Source organism: Rattus rattus, chromosome 4 (genome assembly GCF_011064425.1).
Source record: "Rattus rattus isolate New Zealand chromosome 4, Rrattus_CSIRO_v1, whole genome shotgun sequence".
NCBI classification, from domain to species: domain Eukaryota; kingdom Metazoa; phylum Chordata; class Mammalia; order Rodentia; family Muridae; genus Rattus; species Rattus rattus.
This window is the reverse complement of record NC_046157.1, coordinates 177,374,684-177,396,918: the sequence shown is the minus strand read 5'-3', so window position 1 is coordinate 177,396,918 and position 22,235 is coordinate 177,374,684. Positions and strand designations below refer to the sequence as shown.

General features: G+C 47.3%; 1 protein-coding gene across 1 annotated transcript in view; it reads right to left on the bottom strand.

Annotated features, from left to right (window-relative positions):
• Positions 1-22,235, bottom strand: part of Lama1 (laminin subunit alpha 1) — a 124,939-nt gene that overhangs the window by 83,222 nt on the left and 19,482 nt on the right. The window contains exons 4-5 of the mRNA XM_032899788.1: positions 19,721-19,790; positions 19,360-19,472 (exon numbers count right to left, since the gene is read on the bottom strand). Coding sequence (XP_032755679.1) covers positions 19,360-19,472; positions 19,721-19,790 — 183 coding nt within the window. The remainder of the gene's footprint in view (positions 1-19,359; positions 19,473-19,720; positions 19,791-22,235) is intronic.

Genomic DNA, 22,235 nt, shown 5'->3' with positions numbered 1-22,235 from the left:
TGAGTGTGTGTAGTTGTGCACTCATGTCTGTGTATGTCTCTGTGTGTGCACACCTGTGGAAGCCGGAACTTGTTTCCATCAGGCACTTTGTGGACCAGGGTTTTGTTTGGGGCTTTGGAGCAGTGCCCTCGGGACACCAGGGATTACTGCAGACATAATGCACATATGTAAATGTGTACAAAAAAACCTTTGTGTGTATGCATGCATACACACAGGGCATAAATTACCATCTCTGAAGTTCCTGGTTTCTGTTTGTTTTAGCTTTTTCTCACCTAATTTCCTCACTAATTTCAGGACACAGGGGCTCCTTAGATTTGCCCTGTCACATGCCAACTGTGCACCTATTGTTTCTAAGGAACCTGGGGAATAACAGTGCTGTCTCCTTATTACAAACAACTCTTTACCCACACAGAGTTCCCTGGCAGAGGTTAGCCTGTGGATGTCATGGGCCAACGACACCTCCTCGTGTGCACAGGCATACTCAGACTTGGCAAACACAGGCAGAGATGATGAGTGGGCAGCTCCCTGTACAGTGACAGTGACATCAAAATGAAATGTATTTGTCCTAGTTTCACACTCAAAAATAAGGTGAGCCAACAGGCTTACCGCCAGCCTGTTAACGCTCACCGATCGTCTCATGTAATCCTGAATGATCCCACCGTTGGTCTTGTGCCTGGTTTACATATTTGGAAACTATTATTGCACGTTTCCACATGAACCCAGGCTCTCTCCTTTCAAGTCCTCAGCTAGGACCCATACCGCCTTCAGGGAGCCAGCACTGACCCCTAAGCAGCACCCCAGTTCTGAGCTCTCCTTTTGTTGTAATGGCGGTGGAGGCAGTGACCTCTACATCCATGTAGAAACCAGCCTCATACCTCAAGACCCAGAGCAGCTATTGCTCTGGGTACATCTTCATCAGACAGCGTAGGATAGGCAGGGGAAGGATTGAGGATGGGAGACACACAAAAGCAACTAATACCTGTTAGTTTAAGTGATAAAGTTAATTACAGTGCCACCAAGTTTATTGGAATGAGCTGGTAGAAGCTCACAGTTGCTTTCCCAGGACGAGAATGGCTGTTTCCTGTACTTCAGTGAGCAAATGGGGGGGTGGGGGGGTGCGATGGGGGGGGCACAGAAAGGGTTTGCAACCTTCTTGGGAATCTCACAAGCACCAAGTACTACACCCTAAGAAGTGATCCAGGCAGCCTGTGTCATGACAATTTCCACAGGTGACTCAAAGGAAAGGGTGAAAGGCAGTGTTTGGAGTGGCTGCTGAGTTCTCACTGACCCAGTTTGTCTAATTCTTCTGACCAAGTAGCAACAGTTACCACATTCTTGTGCCTTACCAACTTCTTGGCCGTCTTTTAAACAGACAGACAGCCGAGCTGTGTGCAGGATGCAAGGCCAAAGGGAAGGGCAGCTGAGCCGGGAAAGACTAGGCTGCTATCACCCGCAGATTGATAGGAACTCCTCTACTGGGAAGCAGCAGGCCACTGTTCCCACAATCTCCGGATAGTCCTCAAGGTCCCCAAACCAGAGACCAGGAGCAACTGAGAGAGGAATGTGGGCTGTAACTCTGATAAAAAGGGAAAGGATGCTACAGAGACAATCAAGGCAACTTTGTTTCATTGGCCATTGCTGCCTCTGCAGGTCTCACAGGGCTCTCCAGAATGGAAGCCAGAAAAAGAAACAAAAACTGGACCCCACTCTAAGTCAAATAAGTTTAAAAAAAAAATGTGATGCTGCTAAGAATCTAGATACAAACTTCTCGGCTGAAGCCAGCTGTGGCTGACCTACGCACTCCCCAGATGTCCTGTGTTAAAATTCCTAACCCCTCACGCCCTTCCTTCTGGATACGACTGCATTCGGAAATAAGGCCTTTGAAGTAAGAGGTGACTGACTCAGGGAGACGGGTGTCCAGTGAGAAGATAACTCAGTACGGTGCCTGCTGTGCAAGCACAAGGATCTGAGTTCAATTCCCAGAATTCACATAAACAACAACTCCTGAGAGCGTGAACTGTAATCACAGCCCCACTCCGGGGAGGCAGAGGTAGAGATAGGCAGATCTCAGGGCTCCAAGGCAAGCTTAGCCAGTTTCTGAACTCCAGACTGGTGAGGTGGGCTAAGACTGGTCAGTCGGCGGAGAGCATGTGGCCTTGCAAGTATGAAGACCTGAGCCTGATTCTTAGGTCCCACATTCTAAAAGCTGGGTACCACCATGTGTCCTCGTAATTCGGGCACTAGAGAGGTTGGAGGTGCGTGAAAACCTGTGGTTGCTCTCCAGCGAACCCAGCCTAGCCTATGAGCCCAGGAAAATGGAAAATCTCATATCAGAAAAACAAAGGCGGTGGCTCCCGAGGGATTGACAGACACCCTAGGTCACCCTTTAGTCGCCATGATGTACACATATGCGTATACACATTAATCACATGTGCAAAACAAATTGAGCTGCACAAATAGCAAAGTAAGGTTCTGGCCTGCACATGTACAGGCGTGCAAATGCGCATGCACCCATTCACACACGTGTACCTACATCATATGCACACGTGGCGAATGAAGAACTTAGGACAGACACCCACGGGAGAATGTCATGTGAAGATAGCACTTGCAAGCCAGAGACACGTCGACCTGTATCTCTTTTAAGTGGCCCAGTCTGCGGCACCTGTTCCAGCAGCCCCAAGTGACTGATAAAGCCCTCACTTGCCAATTCTAGTTGATGAGCAGGCCTTACGATGAAGAAGCACAGATTCTAACATACAAAAACCTTAAGCCATTGTCCAAACAAAACCCATGCAACTTTTGCTGGCTTTTTAAAAAAAACACGCTTGAGACTAAACCGTCTTCTCTCGACGCAAGCCTGGCTGCACGCTGACTGCTGATGGAGGCGTTTTTCAGCAGACTCTGAGTCATCGCTGTCCTGCCTAAACCGCAGCGGATCCAGCCGTTTTCAAGTCCACTTCATGACAGCTTTCCACTCGTTAATGATCGCCGGAATGCACATGAAGAACGTCTCATAATATCGTGGGCACACATCGAATGCTGCCTTCCCACAGAACGCACACGGGAGTTCTGCTGTGAGCCTCCATCTTCGCTTAAACAGAGCAAACCTATCTAAAACACAGACGTCTGAGAGTACGGATAACCCCGTTTCTAGGGTCTGATGTTCATCCCCACCGAGGTTCTCTGTGTCCTCCCGGAATGCACAGGGCTGATGACACCTGTAAGTCTCTGGGAATTCCCCATGGTAGAACCTACCCCGCCCTTCTAGCAGTGACCTAACAGGGAGGACTTTATTCCTGACATTCTCAGGGTAAACACACTTGTCCCCGACAAAAGGCGTCTAGGATGATAGTTAAGTGCATTTCATAAATTGTATCGCTGGAAGATCCCCTGAGGAAGCGAGAGGTTTGTACATTGTAAGACTTGTTGCTTCTGAAACGATCAGATAATGAAATTTATGAGCACTGTTTGGTTTGCGGGGATTGCATTTTACTCAAGAACGAAGAAGCAATCGTCAGAGAAGTCTCGTCTACCACTCAAGGTCCTGGCAAAGCAGTAAGAGGCCACGAGCCAGGATGTATTGAGGTGGGAAGCTCAGGGTCTTCCTGGGGAGGCGAGCCTGCAACATTGTTCCTAAAGGAATCCCCTGGAGATGTGAAAGGAGGTGGGCTGTCTGTCTCACTGCAATCCTCTCACAGTAGTACAGCCTACACAGTCAGGACGGAAAGAGATGGCCGCAGAAACGAGGAAAAACAATTGGACTTGCTTTTCCTTCTCACTTTGAGATGAGCAGGTCAAAGTCTAGCGGCTTCTCCCTCCTTTTTTTTTTTTTCTGTCTGCCTTTTCTTTTCAGGGGGAGGGGGCTGGCTCCCGGTGGTGATAAACTCAGACCACACATACCTTTCAGAACAGCTCAGAACACCAGGGAGCATGCATTTCTGATCCATGCTGAGATGGAATGCCCAAGCCTGTATGTAGCCATCGAGAGGGCTCAGAGACAGTAAAGAGGGCTCAACAAAGTAAAGAGTCAGCTGTAATCAGTAATCTGAAGAAGGGAAAGGAATTTTAAAGATGTCTGTCAGAGGAAGACCTGCTTTCTGTCAGCTGGGAAGGCTGTTTCAAATAGCCCAGCAGGAAGTTGCCCCATCCTCCCAGAACCGCCCTCTAGCCGGGAGGGTGACTAACAGTGTTTATTATTTCAAAACAAAAATGTTGAACCACTTTCTCTGACAAGATAAAACTGGAAAAGTAGGGTGCTGTCCATTCCTAGTCTATGTGTTCTGGAACCTTCTTGTTACCAAATGTTCTTTGTGGGGCTCTTCCCTTTCCTCCTCCTCTCTTTGAACCCTCCGGAAGAGAGCCTAGGGACCCTCAGGGCGAGACGAACCTGGTTGTGGCATGCAGTAACAAGCCAGTCCAAACGGTTCCTACTCCCAGCCGGATCTACCCGGGTTCCGCTTACACAAGTCCTCACCTTCGAACTTAACACTAGCTTTTTCTTGATAATGAAGCTCCCATTTTGCTCTTGTCAAAACAGAGGAGACAATACGTGTCTCCTTCAATGTTTGGGGGGCAGGGGAGGCAAAATTGGAGGCTGCAGCTTAGCTGGATGCTTCCGTGAAATCTCATTCCCTCCTACCTCACAGCTGAGGGACACAGGTACCTCCATAGCTTTGACCTGTGATTGTGGCCGAGTGTTCTGAGAACAGCCTGCACCTTTCAATACAGACACTTGGGAGCTCCAGGGTGGTAAGTCCTCTCCTCCCCAGAGCACAAGAAGAAGGAGAGCTAAGCAGAAGAACACCCTCCAATGACAAATGAAACTGAGGAGACACCAGAACAACTTTATATTTAAGCGTCATTTGATGATCACTGATCCAGTATCCGCTGTTAGAAGGAGTGTAGTTGGTACTATTAATTCAGCACTGCCTGAGTCCCGGGGAGAGAGAGGCAGAAGGGTATTTGGATGTAGAAGGGGGTTCTATCTAGTTTGGAGAGCTGTGGTTGTCTAAGAAGTTTCATCCAAATGTGAGTTTGAAAAGAGAAAACCCGTGTCTAGAGAACAGGCCAAAGAGCCAAAGGGACAACACAGAGCAGCTCACAGAGCCACAGGCATTAGAGATCCAGAGTGAGACCGGAAAGGTGATGAGTACCTCGTAGGTCTCAGCAACCAATGGCTGTACTCTTAGACCACTGAGATTCATAAACTGGAGAAAGACAGGGCCAGCAGCAGTGAAGGATCATGGGACTAGAGTCTGATGCTTGGGATTCGTGAGCAAGGGTGGTCGTGACTTTGAAAAGGTCAAAGGAACAGAGCAGAGACACCAGCAAGAGGTCCTAATGGGTTCCCTGAAAACTCTGAACATGAATGAGAAAGAACCAGAGGGCAGCACAGGGCTTTCCAACTCCAGACTCTCAGTCTACAAGAGGAGGACTCTTGCTTCCACTCTGCCTCCTCTCTCAGGGCAGGGAACTCAGGCTGAAAACGCAAGTCCTCTGCCTGGTATCCCCTAGTCTGCACATTGACTTGGTGCTGGTCCAGCAAACAGTGACGATGAAAGGCTTCGAGCCTCCTTCCTCCTCCACACCTTTCTCCAAAACACACCATCATGAAAGCAGCGAAAGCAAATGGCCCCCCTCATTAAACCTCACAAACCCAATGGGGGCCCTGTCTACAAGAGCTGGGAAAATCTCTACTGAGCCAACCCCAGAAAACACTGCCCCTCGAGTTACACATTTACCACTCCTAAGAACGGTAATGGTGTGTTTTCCTTCCTTTGGTCACTGACTGAATCATTAACAGCTTCGCACTGGAGTGATCAGAGAGCTCCCTGCTGTGAAGGGAGATCTCCCTCTGGATGTGAATTCTTCACCTGAATCCTGTGTGAAGATCCTCCTTTTGTTCTTGAGATGTCTTACCTCACTGAGCATCTCAACATGGCCAGGGGTTAAGCTGACAAATCAGTACATTTAAAGCTTATAAAAAATAACATTCACATATGAAGAGCGTTCGGTATGTATGGAATATTTTCGGTTGTTTAAAAAGAGTGATGGAAACATAAAACAGTGAGCTACTGTGAAAAATAGTGTAGTGTCCCTTTAAAAAAAAAAAAACCCACAACAGAATTACCATATGGTCCAACAATTCCAATATGGTACGTGCCTGGGGTAGAATGGATGCATTCAAAAAGTTATTTATTGACCAATGTTTATGGCAACATTATTCAGAATAGCCAAAAGTTGGAAACAGTCCAAATGTCCATCCGTGGATGACTGATTAGACAAAATTTTGGAAATACCTACAATAGAAAGTTATCTGGTCTTCAAAAGGAATACATTTTGACACCATCTGCAACATGGCCAATCCTGGAGGTCTTTACACTAAGGGAAGGATCCCAGACACAGAATTACTAAAATAGCATTGTCCTATTTATAAGATACCTGGAGTCATCAGATTTCATAGCTGAACTGTTGTCAGGGCTGGAGAAATAGCTCGGATGTGCTCCTGAGGATATGAACTGCGTTCCCAGTATTCCTGTCACATGACTGCACGTGTCATCTCACCACTGACTGCAGTTCCAGGGAAATCCCATACCTCTGGCCTCCATGGGCATCCAGACCAACATGAATATGTCTACTTCACACACACACATGTATGCGTAAATCAAGATAAAATATTTTTTGAGATTTAGAATAAGAAAGAATAGCTGTTATCGTGGCCAAGAGTGGGAGAGAAAAGTGGAGTTCGTGTTTCACACGTCAAGAAGATAAAGAGGATCTGGGGTTGGGGCTGGGAGATCTCTGCATGACGAATGCATACGCTAAATGCCTCTGAACTCTACACTTGTTCAAAGTGGTAAACTTTATATTCTGTATATTTTACAAGAATAAACAAAGTTTAAAAAAATAAAGAAAATATGAAGAGATGAAACTGAGTGCGATGCAGAAGACGGAGAAGGGGAGTATGCATTGGAATGGGCTAGGTGCAGTGTTTCCGAGTAAGGGCATCTAGAGAAGCCAATAAGACTTCAAGCTGGAAGTCGAGAGAACACTACAGAGGGTGTCTGAAATATTGTCTTCCTTGTGACAGTGTTCAATTAGGTTCTGACTAAGCTCTAGCAAGTGAAGTCTCTTTACCAACACCATACTCAGCCCAGAGCTGCTAGGGCTTCCCAGGGCCTCACAGACGGTCTGCGCAAAGCCCCATGGGTCAGGAGAACACTTGCTCCCAGAGGTTGTATCCTGAACATGTAACCAGCATGGGACCCCACCAGAAGGCTAGAACTGAGTTGTGACCCTGAAAGCCAGGGTCTCAATGGACTTGATGGTCGATGGCTCACTTCTGTGTGCTTCCCTGAGGAGGGACAAAGGTGTCCAGCTTTTGATCCCACAGTAAGGAAGAATGGGGAAGAGAGAGAAAGTTAACTCTAAGGACAGACAATTTTTGTTTACCTCAACCCTGTAGGGAAGAAACATTAGGACTCCTGAAAATACACTAGGCCAGTCCCATTTAAAAGAAGAGTTATGAAAAGCCCAAATTTGACCCAAGCACTACGGTACTGAGGTTCTACGGAAATGCTTCATACGTCTGTCCAATTTTTCTATAAATCTAAAACCTAAGAGTCTATTAGTCAAAAAAAATAAATAAAACAATGAAACTATTATAAACATGCTCTGGTAATTATGAACCCTAAGAAGTTTAGGCCACCACGGTTGTCAGCGGTTTAAGCTGGAAAGTGATCTCACGGCCTCCCCAGCTTTCCCAGGGCTCCCGGTTTGGACAGCTGTGTCATCCAGTTAATTATTTGCAGTTCTAAAACTTGACCTCAGGGTTTCCCAGGCTCCATCTCCATACCTTAGGAAGACTGAAGAGGAGGCTACTCTGAGGCGCCATTCTCTGAGTACAGTCGTGCACACCGGAGGATGCTCTCCGCGAAATGTGTCATCTGGTGGTTTCTGTGAGCACCAGAGTGCACTTACACACCCCTGCATGGTGCCCCCTGCACCGCACTCGTCCCCAGGGGCTGGCCAATTGCTCATAGGATTCTCACCTCTCATGGTACTGCACAGAATAGTGTAGGGAACTGTGGCACGGTGTGCTTATGAATCTAAACATCACCAGGCACACGGATAGGCAAGGGTACAACACACAAAATGGGGGCACTGCGGGGAGGGGCCTACTCTGGTCCGTTATAATCTTGTGGAAACACTGTCGTGTATGAGAGCCATCCCTGCATGAACAGCATCAGTGCTGCGTGACACTGTGCATGTCTAGATTCCACATGTCTAGACCCCAGCACTAAGGAAATGTACTTCCACCACCAGCCCTGCCCAGTCCCTAGTGAGTCTGCCCCTGTGGTCACCATTCTGTCAGAACTAAGGGTTATAGCTGGATCTCTTTGGCCACTCTATCCCCCAAGAGGCAGTGCATTATCAGTGATGGGTTTTTTTTTTTTAATATAAAACTCAATTTATTGTTTTTCACGATATAGCCCTCAGGTAATAAATCCCGGGGAGGGTTTGCCCACTGTCCGCTGCATTGTTCACAGCACGCAATGGATGTGATTTCCATGTTATGGCCCTCGGCGGACACAGGGCACTAGGAAGGCACTTAACCAAATACACAGCGGGGTTATGATACATGGGATGTTGCTTCCTCCGGAGTTCTCCTCCGATAGCTTCTCAAGATGATGACACAGTTAATCACCTCTTTTTTCTATAGTTAGAAAGAGACTTGGAAATCCAGGCAATCTTGGGCACCGATACTCAAACACTGAGAACACCACTAACGGAGATTAACGATCGGAACATAACTTAGGCACGAAAAGATAATTAAAAAGACCAAACATTGTATTCAGCCCAGTGCACCTAGATATATATCCAATATAATGACATAGGATAAAGGCGAGTTATTGATCACTTAATTCTCTGATATTCAAAAAGGAAAGAAAGAGGGAGGGGGAAGGATCGAGGAGGAGGGAGGGAGAGCAAGGGCCTTTTAATCATGATGCTAAGGCGTTGTGAGAAAAACTTTCAGTCGCCACAGACAAGTAAAGTGAACAATGTTTTTGAAAGGAAAAAAAGAAAAACAAACTAACAAAACAAGTTTTAGAACTGCGTTTGAGGGCTGGAATGTAGCTCAGTGGTAGAGCACATGAAAGTCCCTGAGCTGGATCCAATCCTTGGTCCTGAAGACTCTACAACGAGACAGTAATCAACATGACAGCCACAAGAATATTCATGTATGACTTAGAGTGGTCCCACACTGGAAACACATTAAATAAAATAATATAAACCTACATAATAAAAATATTGTTCAGTCTTTAAACGCTGTCACAGGAATTTAGGTTATGCCCATAGAGATAAAACCCATACTGCACAGCCAACAGTGGCCATGTATACAAGAGACGGTGCCTGAGTTCTGACGTGTAAGGCACCGGGACCTCCAGGAGAAGAGCTGCGATTCTGCGCTCTCTGCTGCGGCCTCCTTCTGAGCCGTGCTCGACTAATTTGCCCTGCAGTTAAACAGATTCGTATCTTTGGTTAATCCCACTTCTTGAAAAAGCAAAAACATACACCCAGAGAAAGACTTTTACAAGAGTGTCCACGGATGCTTTAACACCATCAACAGAAGCTGGCAACACCCCTGACCAGGAAAGAATGAACAAAGGCCGGTCCGTGTGCTCAGGAGATGGGACGAACCAGCACAGGAGGACCAGGGAAAGAAGCCAGGTGCGGGGTGTGACCCCACTGCTTGGAAGTTTTGTATGCATCTACATATACATATGGACATACAGACAGACATGCACACATACATACACACATACATACATATAATCACGTGGCCTCATGGAAGGAAAAACAAAATCAGAGGGGCAGTTTGTCTGGCTGGAGAAGGAAGAGGATGAGGCTGACAAGACAACCGCCTAAGAAGGGTGTGGGGCGGAGCTGTGGGGTGACATAATGGGGATGGTCACAGTTGACAAGTGTGTGGCTCAACTGTGCCTCTGTGCCTGTCAAACGTCATCCAACTGTATGCTCAGGGTCTGAGGGATTCACTGTTTGCAGCTGACAGCACGCCCTCTGCATCTGAGCGCAGCACTCCAGTGTCTAAAGACTCTGCTGGCCATGCTGATGACGCGTGCTAACTGCTGGGACCCCTCCGAGCCACGGAACTGCTGTGGCTCCCGCACGCACCCCTGAACACCGCAGGCTGGCATCTTGCTCCCGCTCTCTGGTCAGGTTTGACGGCGGGTTCTGAGAACGTGTGGGCATTTCCTTATCTCTAACTAATGCAAATACTTACGCAGCATTCGCGCTGGGGAGGTATTCCATGTGTGCTAGTAATGGTCCCAAGTATTCACGCGGACGTCATTAGTGCATATGTAATACACCTTATAAGGGACTGGGGTTTGGGGTCAGCATCCTGAGACTCGGGAGATCTTTGATCATGAAGTCGGTATCCCTTGGAGAACACGGGGGGTTGCAGGAAAGCGAGAGATACCAGCTAGGGTTGTACCAACTCTGCTCACACATACTTCTCTTTCTCTGCTGCAAGCTTTCACACAGCTACTGTCCTGCCCCCTCCCCCCCCGGACGGCCTTCCTCATTTCCTCCTTCCTTCCTCCAGTGAGTCCTTCTGTGAGATCCCCCCAAGCCCCTTCCTGCACGTTCTCTTTGCATCTGCAGGACCACCGAACAGATGTTAGCTGCTACCCGCCTCCTACCACACTAGAGCACAAGCCCCAGGCGGGGCCAGCTCTTCTCCACACCGACAGCAGAGGAAATGTTGCTGTATTGTCTGGTCTTGATAAGAACCTACTTTCCCTATGTCGAGGGTTTTGTGGGGATACAGTAATTGTCTTGTGTGTCACCAAGTCTTGAGACTGCAGAACCCACAGGACAGCAAGCCCGTCATGTACTAAATGTGTACAGTAGATGCAAATATCGCAAATGTGAAGAGTGGTTCGGAAGGTAGGTTCTTGTTAAAATTGATGGTGATTATGGAAAAAGAAGTCCTCTCCCCTGCCTCCTTTTCATGTGGGTTGTGCCTGCTTGCGTGTCTGTGTGTATGTGTGTGTGTGTGTGTGTGTGTTCATATTTTTGTATATGCGTGGGTCTGTGCTCACACGTGTGCCTATGAATGCAAGGCCCAGGGTTGCTATGGTCCTCAATCATTGACGACCGAGAGCGTAGTCTCTCAGTCAAGCCCAAAGCTCATGGATGTACTGGTCCTGTTAGACAGCTTGCTCTGGGCATCCCTTGTCTCTGCTTTCCCAGGTTGGAATTACAGGCAGGTTGCCACGCCCAACTGGGATTTTATATGGGAGTGGGGTCGGGGTGGGGGACGAATGCTGAGCCATCTCCTAGTCCTCCCAAACAGATGTTTGTCTCATAATTTGTTTAACGTTCCTGTCATGACTTTGCTTTACTTCTACACCAGAATGAAGCGTTTCTGTGTAATGCCCCACCGCAAGCACAGTTTACTGGTGCACACCCTAAGTCCTCAGCGTTAGGGAGGCAGAGGCAGGAGGCTCTCTGTAAGTTCCAGGCCAGCCTGCTCTATAGAGATCCAGTCCACCCAGGGTTACACAGTGAGACAGATCTTGTACCAAAGGGGTTAGGAGGGAAAGACGGAATGGATTGTTAAGTAGGTCTCAAAAATTTCGTCAGAAATTACAATCTTTGTTTATCCCTAGTGTAACAGAAAAAAAATAGGGATTTTTTTTTCTTTTGGCGGACTTCCCTTTCTGTCCACAAATGCGCAAACAGATTTATTTTGACGCCAAACAGTTGGGGATGGGAAAAGCATATTGCGAAAGAAATCTTGCCAAACCATCCCATTCACTTTCCCAGAATCCTGCTCAGGTCCCAGCCAGAATTGCTGACATTGAGGCAGACAAAATGTGCAAGGCTCTGCCGCCCAGAACCCAAAAGGGAGAACAGGAGTGTTTGTTAAACTCCCCAAGCAACAGCGTGGTCGTCCCTGACTGGTGTGCCACAGTCACCAATGCCGATTTCTTACACATCGTTGGGTAACTGGAAGAGTCACTGTGTGAAGAAAATAAAACAAGATGGCAGACACAGCTAACCAATGTTCAGCCATGTGGAGATGAGAGGGGAATGAATACAGCAGAAGAGATAACCTCGTGGGGGACAGCAGGACAGAGTGGGTTACTTCTAAGTCATCAAGAGGAGCAAAGGGTGCCCTGTATTTGTCTTGCCAAACAATGCCAGACAAATGTTCTATCTGACGCTGGACAGGGGTCAGTACCCACACACAGCATCACACACGCAGCATCGCACCGACCTATCACAGCTTGTATAACAGAGGCTTCTGTGACACAGTGCTCAGAAGGGGAAACCTTCCACTCCCTGCAGAAATCTCTTTTGAATACACAAGCCAAGACCCTTTTGTTGTAAGGGCCCAGTTTACAGGTAAGAGCTACAAATCTTTTGGGTGTCTTAAGAAGGTAGTTTGTTTTCTTATGGATCTTCTCAGGGCGTTCAGTAAAAAGTGTGTGTGTGTGTGTGTGTGTGTGTGTGGTGTCTGTGTGTGTGCATGTGTGTGTTTGTTTGTGGTGTGGTATGTGTGTGTGTGTGTGGTGTCTGTTGAGTGCGTGTGCATGTGTGTGTTTGTGTGTGGTGTGGTATGTGTGTGTGGTGTCTGGGTGTCATGTGTTTGTGTATGTGGTGTGGTTTATATATGGTGGTATAGTAAGTGTGTGTGCAGTATATGTGTGTGGTGTCTGTGAGTGTGTGTAGGGATGTCTCTGTGTGTGTTTATGTGTGTGTGGTGTGTGTGTGTGTGTGTATGTGGTGTGTGTGTGCACCAACAGCCAAACCCACCTAATTATTGCCAACGTATCTGAGATTTGAGTGAACAAAACACAATGGACATCCGAACTAATGAGACTTTACAACTGCCCCAAGCCAGAGACTCTAGTCTAAGGGCTTGCACGCAACAAAGGTCCTTCTGTGATCCCGTTCCCACAACTAAGTGGCACTGCCTAATTAAACTTACACAAAAAAGTAAGCCCTCCTCTCTTGGTGCCACAGGGAACATTTCCTTTCTCACAAAACAGATTTTTATCTTTAAAAGGATTTTTTTTTGTGCTCATAGATCTGACCCTCCTGGTGAAAATATTTGAGCAGGCTTTAAAAATTCTTTTGAAGGAAATACAAAACACCAGTTCAATTTGTATTCTCCACACTATGGGGTAAAGAGCACCCAATTCTATCAGCCACTTCCAAAACACGGAAGTGCTGATATCGCAGACCTGCAGGCAAGCGGACCCCAGTGGGCTCCACAGCAGGGCAGCAGAAGAAGCAGAGAAAAGCCAGAATCTCAGCTCAGCTTGACAAAGTCAGGAAAAAAAGGAAGTAACGACCATGACAGCCACCTCATAATGTCATAGCTTAAAGGGCAGCAGTGTTAGGGGATCAGGTGAGGCAAACAGGCAGTGTAGGAGGAACTCAGATTTGGGGGATTGATCCCAGTTTCTCCATGTGGAGTTACCAGCCCTGTGCAAGCTGCTCTATTCTGACATTTTCCTTCATAAACAGGAGAGCACCTCTTCATTACTGGACGGTTAGACAACAGACGACAGGACAGCACTGAGGAAGAAAACGCACAGCAGTCTCCCGCTGACACCTGTAAATCTCTGCATTGGTCGGTAAATAAATACTCCTTTTACAGTGACCCTCAAAACTAAGCAGGAATTTGTAATTGAAACTTCAAGCTGTGGTTGCTATTCTTTGCACTCTTTCTTTGTGGGAATGAGGCTGAGCTTTCTAACCGAGAGCTCGAGTTGTTATCCACAACAAAAACAACCCAAATCACAGGCCTGCGAACGATTAAGCTCAGGATGGGTAACCGGGATGGAAGACCACCTCAGAAGTGAGTTGCAGTTATGTTGTTAAAGTCAAGAACGAATAAAGCACTGGGATGTAAATATTTTACATCCTGGAGTCTCCGCTGGAGGAAGGTGGGGTCTGAGGGTGCTACACGATGACATTGTCCACCCTCTGGAACTGCAGGAGTCCTGTCCTTGAGCGAGCCGCGCAAACTCTCACTCTTAGACTCTTTACGCTCCATTTAGTCATCTGTCACAGGCCGTGGTGACTGACCCTGACTGGGGGGCTGGAGTGTGATTATGGGAGTTCAGGGACACAACCCAGAGCAGAGGCGTGCACAGCACACGCCTCAGGAAGAAAAGTGGCAGAGGTGTGAACACCATTGGAGGGTTATTAAATGCAAAGAGCTACAAGGAATGAAAAGAAAAGAAAAGAAAAGAAAAGAAAAGAAAGGAAAAGAAAAGAAAAGAAAAGTCGGGGCCCTTTCATGGAGTTATCAGTGGTTCTCCTCAGAGTAAAGGGATGGTGAGTGTCTGACCTGAACTCTCTGTTTACAACGAACCCATTTCATTTTCCAAATCTGAAATGTCATCACTGACTTATTAAGTTTGTTTTCTAAGATTTTGCATAATTGCTTTTTTTTAAATTGTTACTATCCTCTTAGTAAGTCTAGTTAGGTTATTTTAAGGTCTCCTTTAACATTTCCCCTGGTGGTATCTGAAGATCAGAGAAAGGATGTTGATGGGGGAGGGGATGTTGATGGGGGATGGGGGTGTTAATGGGGGAGGGGGTGTTAGTGGGGGAGGGGATGTTGATGGGGGAGGGGGAATGGTTAGATGGCTTGGTCTATAAAGTGCCTGCCACACAAACTTGAGGACCTGAGTTCCTTCCCCAACACACACATACATGAGTCAGGCAGGGCGGTGCATATATGTAACACACTATAAGGGTGCAAAGACGGGTGGATCCTATAGCTCACTGGCCAGCCAGCTGAGTCAATTGGCGAGCACCAGGGGCTGAGAGTGACCATCTCAACAAGGTAAGGAGGAGAACATTTAAAGAGAACACATGACATCAGCCTCGGGCCTCCACATGTTTGTGCACACACATGCCTGTGAACCATCATGGACACACATACATGTGCATATGCATGTGCATTCACGCACACACAATATACACACTCGTGTATACAGTACACACAAAGAGAAGGGACGGATAGAGAAAGAAACTGAGGTTTATGGATGTGAGGTACTAGTTGACCTCACTATACCTCTCCTCGTGTTGTCACACTCTACTCTGTAAAATGACTGCCTCGGGGTCACTCTCTACACACCTCCACTAGACCACACCAACAACAATCATCAGCGAGGTAATAAACCCGTATTAAACAGAGCTGTTTCTGGGGCCCCTCAGAGTTCTCTCAGTTGAGATCCAAGGGCACCTAGTCCTAGGTGTAGTAGGAGTCAGCCCATGATTTGGCTAGGAGGATTCCAGAGTTTGCACTTTCCTTCCAACGGGTTTGGGATCTGGCTGGCCACCATCCAGACAAGGTGTGGTGCCAAGGAGTCCAGGACTGCGCTTGCATCCCTGCAGGGACACAGCGAGTCACCTGCTGAGGTAGGTGGATCTAGCTGCCAACAACTGAGAGTCTCCCCTACATTCTGATTCTTGAGGCTCAGACTGGATCTCTGCAAACCACCAGGTGTCTCCTTCAAGAGGCTGGAACCCTGCAGAGGGAGGCTATCAGACCCTGCCTGTCACCTGGCTTTCACTGTTGGCCTCACCCCAACAGATACCCCTGACAGAGCTACAATAGTTGACTCCAGTTTCATCCAGGACTTCCCAGAGGAGCCTCCTACTCTGCCATGGAGTCAGCATGGGGAGGCTCTCCCCCAAACAGATGCTAACAATTCTAAGCCTCTCCCCCCACCCCCCGCCTCCAGTCCCTCCAGCTCCATCACAGCCTGAAAGACTTTCTGCCCCCCTTTGTCAGTTCTCCGACACAGCTGAACCAATTTCTGAGATTGAATAGGCCTCTCTCCATGCCCGACTCGAATGCTTCCTGCTGTCCTGACTGGTGCAATGTACCATGCTTTTCACAGTGCAGTAAAATGTTTAACTGTGATTAAAATATAGGTAATGTCAGAAGTACCCTTTCAGGCAATTAAATCGAATGGTTTCACTGGATTATTTCATGGTTTTTCCACTGTCACTGTCACCCACCTAAACAAGTCTGACCATCATCCGACGACCCTATCAGACACTAACCCCATTTATTTTTCTCCCGGCACCCGCAATGGCCGGTCTGCTTCCCACCTCCACACCATACAGTATTCCTCCTTCTGAGTGTGTCTTATGCCACACAATTTTGAGATTTACTCATGGGTTAAATTTTTGTCTGCTCTCAAGGGTGAATGGCATGTGGTGTGTGTGAGTGTGTGAGAGTGTGTGGTGACTATGTGTGACTGTGTGTGAGCATGTGAGCATGTGTATGTGTGTGTGGTGTGTATGTGTGTGAGTGTGTGTGTGTGTGAGCATGTGAGCATGTATGTGTGTATTTGTGTGTGGGGTGTGTGTGTGTGTGTGAGTGTGTGTGTGAGTATGTGAGTGAGTGTGTGTGTGAGTATGTGAGTGTGTGTGTATGAGTGTGTGTGTGAGTGCGTGTGTGACTGTGTGGCCTGTGTGTGTGTGTGTGTGTGTGTGTGACTGTGTGGCCTGTGTGGTGTGTGTGTGTCTGTGTGTGTGGGTGTGTTGTGCGCGTGTGTGTGTGTGTGGTGTGTATGTGTGTGTGTGTGTGTGTGTGTGTGTTCTGGTGTGTGTGTGTGATGTGTGTATGTGGTGTGTGTGTATGTGTGTGTGTGGTGTGTGTGTGTGTGTGTGGCCTGGAGTGTGTGTGTGGTGTGTGTGTGTGTGTGTGTGTGGTGTGTGTGTGGTGTGTGAGAGTGTGTGGTGTGTGTGGGTGTGGTGTGTGTGTGTGTGTCTGTGGGTGTGTGTGTGTGGGGTGTGGGTGGGGGGTGTGAGTGTGTGTGTGTGAGCATGTGTGTGTGTGTGTGTGTGGGGTGTGTGTGTGAGTGTGTGTGTGGTAGTGTGTGTGAGTGTGTGTGTGTGGTATGTGAGTGTGTGTGTGGGTGGTGTGTGTGTGTGGGTGTGAGTGTGTGTGTGTGTGTGTGTGTGTGTGTGTGTGGACTGTGTGTGTGAGTGTGTGTGTGTGACTGTGTGCGTGTGTGTGTGTGTGGTGTGTGTGTGGTGTGTGGTATGTGTGTGTGTGGTGTGTGGTGTGTGTGTGGTGTGTGTGTGGTGTGTGTGTGGTGTGTGTGGTGTGTGTGGGGTGGTGTGGGGTGTGTGTGTGGGGTGTGTGGGTGTGTGTGTGTGTGTGTGTTGGTGTGTGTGTGTGGGTGTGTGTGGGGTGTGAGTGTGTGGTGTGTATGTGTGTGTGGTATGTGTGTGGTGTGTGTGACTGTGTGTGTGACTGTGTGGCCTGTGTGTGGTGTGTGTGTGTGTGTGTGTGTGTGTGTGTGTGGTGTGTGAGGGTGTGTGTGAGTGTGTGTGAGTGTGTGTGACTGTGTGTGTGACTGTGTGGCCTGTGTGTGTGAGTGTGTGTGTGTGTGTGTGGTGTGTGTGTGTGAGTGTGTATGTGTGTGGTGTGTGAGAGTATGTGTGTGTGTGTGTATGTGAGTATGTGTGAGTGTGTGTGTGAGTGTGTGTGTGTGTGCCGTCGTCAGTTAACCCATTCATCCAATGATGGACATCTGAGTTGTCCGCCATCCTTGGGCTTTTGAGAACAATGCTGCTGTAACCCTGAGTCCTTCCTTTCTGCTCTTTGGGTTACATAGGCTGATGTCATTCATTATGCAGGTGAAGGCAGACAAGGTAAAATGAGGCCAGTCATTGGACAGGAAGGGAGGGAGGCGGGAACAGAGGTTTTATAAGGAGAGGGAGAAGCAGAGAGAGGAGCCAGAGCGAGGAGAGGAGCTGGGAGAACATGGCGGCAGATGTTAAGATTCTTCTCTGCGTATAGATACAGGTTGTTATGACTATTTTTAAGGGATGGGTGTGTACAGGATTCTGTGCTGTCCTGACGGGCAAATCACTTCTTATCAATTGGATCAGAGGTTGCTCTGTGGTGTGCCCTTTCATGTGGAGACCTAAATGAGTTCTAGAGAAGGTGCAGTGGCAGAACACACCAAGCCCGCCATGGAATTGGGATGTGTGCGCCTGGCATGGTAACAACCTGCCAAGGGAACTGTGAGTGAGAGCAAAGCAGCATGCAAGGTGCCAAGCTGGAATGGCTCGCGGATCGCCCAGGTCAGGGAGAGCCTGAAGTAAAGTGTGGAGTGGTGTGTGCGAGAACCGGTTAAGCCTTTTCTTTTGTTACCGCAGCAGGGTTATATACCTGGGGCGGGGGGGAGAGCTGAGCACAGTCTGACGCTACATCTAAATGTCTAAGGAACCGCTGCTGGGTTTGCCTGGTGCCGCAACACTGACACACCAACTAGAGTGTACAGATGTCTCGCCTCCTCCACTCCCGGCCACACTCGCAGACTTTCCATTTCTTTTCTAACAGTTACCCTAGTGGGTGTGAGGTGGTAGCTTATTGTGGATTTGGTTTTCACTTCTCTAATGCATATTAATCTTTAACACGGTTTTCCCTCCAATCAGAAATCCTTCTGTTCTGCTGAGAAATGTCAGCATGGGAACTGCACGTCAATGCAGTGAGCAGGAGCTAAAAATCGTTCTGATAACCATAATACTCAAGACTCATAAAATGTGCATTCTCTCTCAGGGTGACTTGTTTCTGGTTTAAGAGTACCCAAAACGCCCACTGACGGTGGCATCACTTCTGCCTACACACCCTGAAGGTGAGAAGAATTTACGAGTGCACACTACCATGCAAACTTCAGCTCCTCCCTTACTACAGCCCACTGGACTGTGAGGGCTTTTCCTTAAGACACATGTCTTTTCCTTAAAAGCTGGGCTAGCATATACGTCGACTCTCACTGTTTTACAAATGGTTGAGCCAAAATCAGAACTTCTCAGATACCACCAGCCAGAGAAAGAAATGAGGAGGGGTTACTCACGCAAAGTCATAAGAAAGTTCATCCAGACATCATACCCAACCTCTCTCTCTGCCCAGCCTGATCCTGCATGTCCTTCTGTGGGGTCAAACTGGTGAGTCTGCCTGACCCTCCCCAACTGGTCAGAACTAGTCCAGATCCTACAGCAGGGCTCCTGCCAGCACAACAAATAACTCCTAGGTTTCTGTCAGACCTGCCTTCCCTGCCCCTCACCCACTCATAGTCCCCTACACGTATACCACAGATGCAGCCAGATCTACCCTCACACTCTGGCCTTGGATCAGGACCATATATACGGGTGAAGGAAGCGGTACCATGGAGTATCATCTACACCATACCTGGACAGATGTGTTAACAAACAAACAACAAAACCAAGGCATACATCAGAGGGCTGAGGACCATCTCCAGTGGACCTGGCCCAACCTACCTGCCGTAAGTCCAGGGTGACGGTGACCCAGTGATACTCTCTCCCATTCTGAATGCTGGGGCTTTGCCACCAGTTATTGGTGCCGTCTATTGCGTGGGTTATCGGGTGGCGCTCTGTTAAAAGAAAGCAAAAGACATAGCTCTTGGATGTTGTTCATCCTTACACTGCCAAACCCAATGCAAAGGAAAAGCAGCCACACTGAGCAGTGTTGGGGGATTTTCAACCCAAGTCTTCAGTTGCCACCAGTGGACTCCGGCTGGGGCTCCAAGACAGAACACATAGGTAAGCGCAAAGTCCTGGGTTCCACCAGAGACCCCACAAGAATGGCGAATCCCATGAGTGCACGAAAAGCTGTACTTGCCTCTAGGGACCCCAGGCTGGGGCTCCAAGAACATCTCACAGAACACAGGTTGAGAATGGCAGGAACAAGCCTAAAAAATCAAAGTCCAAAGCCAAATCAGTCAGGTGTGCAGCTCACTCCATAGGAGGACTGTAAATCCAGGCCCTCAGTAATAAGTTGCAAAGGTCTCACTGATGTGAAACTCTGAGGCCAGACACATCTGTGAGAGAACCCAGAACACAAGAAGGAATTTTCTGGGGTAAATAATGTTCCGTATCAGTCTGGAGGTTCCTCAGAAAATTGGACATTGAACTGCCTGAGGATCCAGCTATACCTCTCTTGAGCATATACCTGTAACATATAAAAAAGACCGTGCTCCACTATGGCAGCCTTATTTATAATAGCCAGAAGCTGGAAAGAACCCAGATGCCCTTCAACAGAGGAATGGATACAGAAAATGTGGTACATCTACACAATGGAATAGCTTATCAAAAAACAATGACATGAACAAATGGTTCTCATCCAGGAGGTAACCTAATCCAGAAAAACACTCTCACTCATTGGTAAGTGGCTATTAGCCCAAATGCTTGAATTACCCTGATGCCTAGAACATTGAAACTCAAGCGGATGATCAAAATGTGAATGCTTCACTCCTTCTTTTTTTTTTTTTTTTTCTATTTTTGAGAATGGGGGACAACCCAGGGAAGGCAAACCTGAGAAAATCAACCCCCTCCTTCTTTAAAAGGGAAAAGAATACCAAATAAAAACAGCCAGAAGGAACACCCATTCAGATCTGTGCAGCTCACTCCATAGCAATGGATCCAGAGAGGACTTTACAGCAAATCCTGAACTGAGAATAGGACCCCCGTTGAAGGAATGGAGAAAGAATGGAAAAACTCATGTAACTGCCAAACAACCAGAGCTTCCAGGACTAAGCCACTACCTAAAGGTCTGGACTGACCCTGAATGTGAAACTCTGAGACCTGGGCATCTGAACCCCAGTGAACTAGAACCCAGAACATCCATAAAGAAAGGAAGGAGGGGGATTTTCTGGGAAATGTATATAGAAATACTCAAGTTAATAAAAAATTAAAAAAAAATGTTCCAAATATCTTCCTCAAAGTCTGGGCTTCTTAGGCACATGCGATTGTGGGAAAATATATAGGTTGAATGCACTAAGATTTGGGCATTTGCCGCAGGTGTACTTTATCTGAAATAACAAAAACAATTATCAATGGGTAACCTCAATCAGTGGTTAGGGGTAGGCTATCCTTACGCCTTCCATTCATCTTGAAATGCATCACACATAACCTGGTCGATAGAGAGATTTCTCAGTGTATCCTTCTAGTTTCTGATTGAAATTTTCTTATTAGAATGTTGAAACAATGTATTTAAATTCACATGTTGTCCAAAGAAATTTGCCCGCCTGCCTCAAAGAAGGAGCCAGCTGCCTACTGTCTCCGGCAAGACTTGCAGGGTCTTCCCTGTAATGTTGTGTGATTTTCATTTCTCCCCTGAAGATGGCCTGTTTTCTTGTGTGAATAAAACCTCAGAGCACAGATACCCAAATTTTACAATTCTCCCCGGCTCAGATAGCTCTGCCTTTGTCCGGTTTCTCTGTCTGGATGATTTTTATCTCTAAGCAGCCGGGCCCCGGGCAGATTCAAAGTATTCAGAAGCAGTTTTTGCACAACTCTGAGACCAGGGTTCCCATTAGGGTTCTTCTGAGATTTAACTTTATCTTGATAAAGGAGGGTAATGGCATCAAAGATGCCATAGAGATCCAGAAATTACAGTGTGCAGGAGGTGGAGGAGGAAATCTGCAGGAAGGAGCCATGTAAACAGTCCCGAGGGGAGCCTAGCCTGCTGCTGAGCTCCTGATTCCACAGATTTTGATCTTCACGGATCACGGGCCATGATAGGCTCCTTGTAAATAACTTAGTTAGGTCTGGGGATGTGGCTCAGGGGTAGAGATTTGCCTAGCGTGTTCTCAGCCCTACACACACACACTGGGTCAGTATTATTCCTAAAATGTTTATGTCCAATTTAATAATATACCATTGTATTAATTCTACAGAAGGAACCCTTGCCCTTAATTTCTTTGATCTTTGAGTACTACCTGGTATTTCCTATGGTGTTTTATCATAAAGGTTTAGGACTTTAAGTCATAAAACAAAAAATGGTTCTCTTGAGAGACTTGCTGGGTTGCAAACAACAAGCTACCCTGGGCCTGCTGGAAGCAGACAGCCACTTGTTTGTTGCTGCTGGGTTTTGTTTTTGTTTTTGTTTTTAAAGAGGAGCCCCCTGCTAGGCTGACCACACCCCTGAGCAGGCCTTAATCCTAAGACTAACTGGACAACACAAAGTAGACTTGGTAGGGAAAGAAGAACTCTCAAAGGGAGGGCTGGGACGGTGGTGAGTCTGTTCAAAGTACATTGCATATATATTTTCAAAGAATTAACAAAAATATATTTTTTCAAAACTTAAGTCTTTCAGAGAGTCTTTGCATATAAATTAGTATTACCTAGCAGTAATT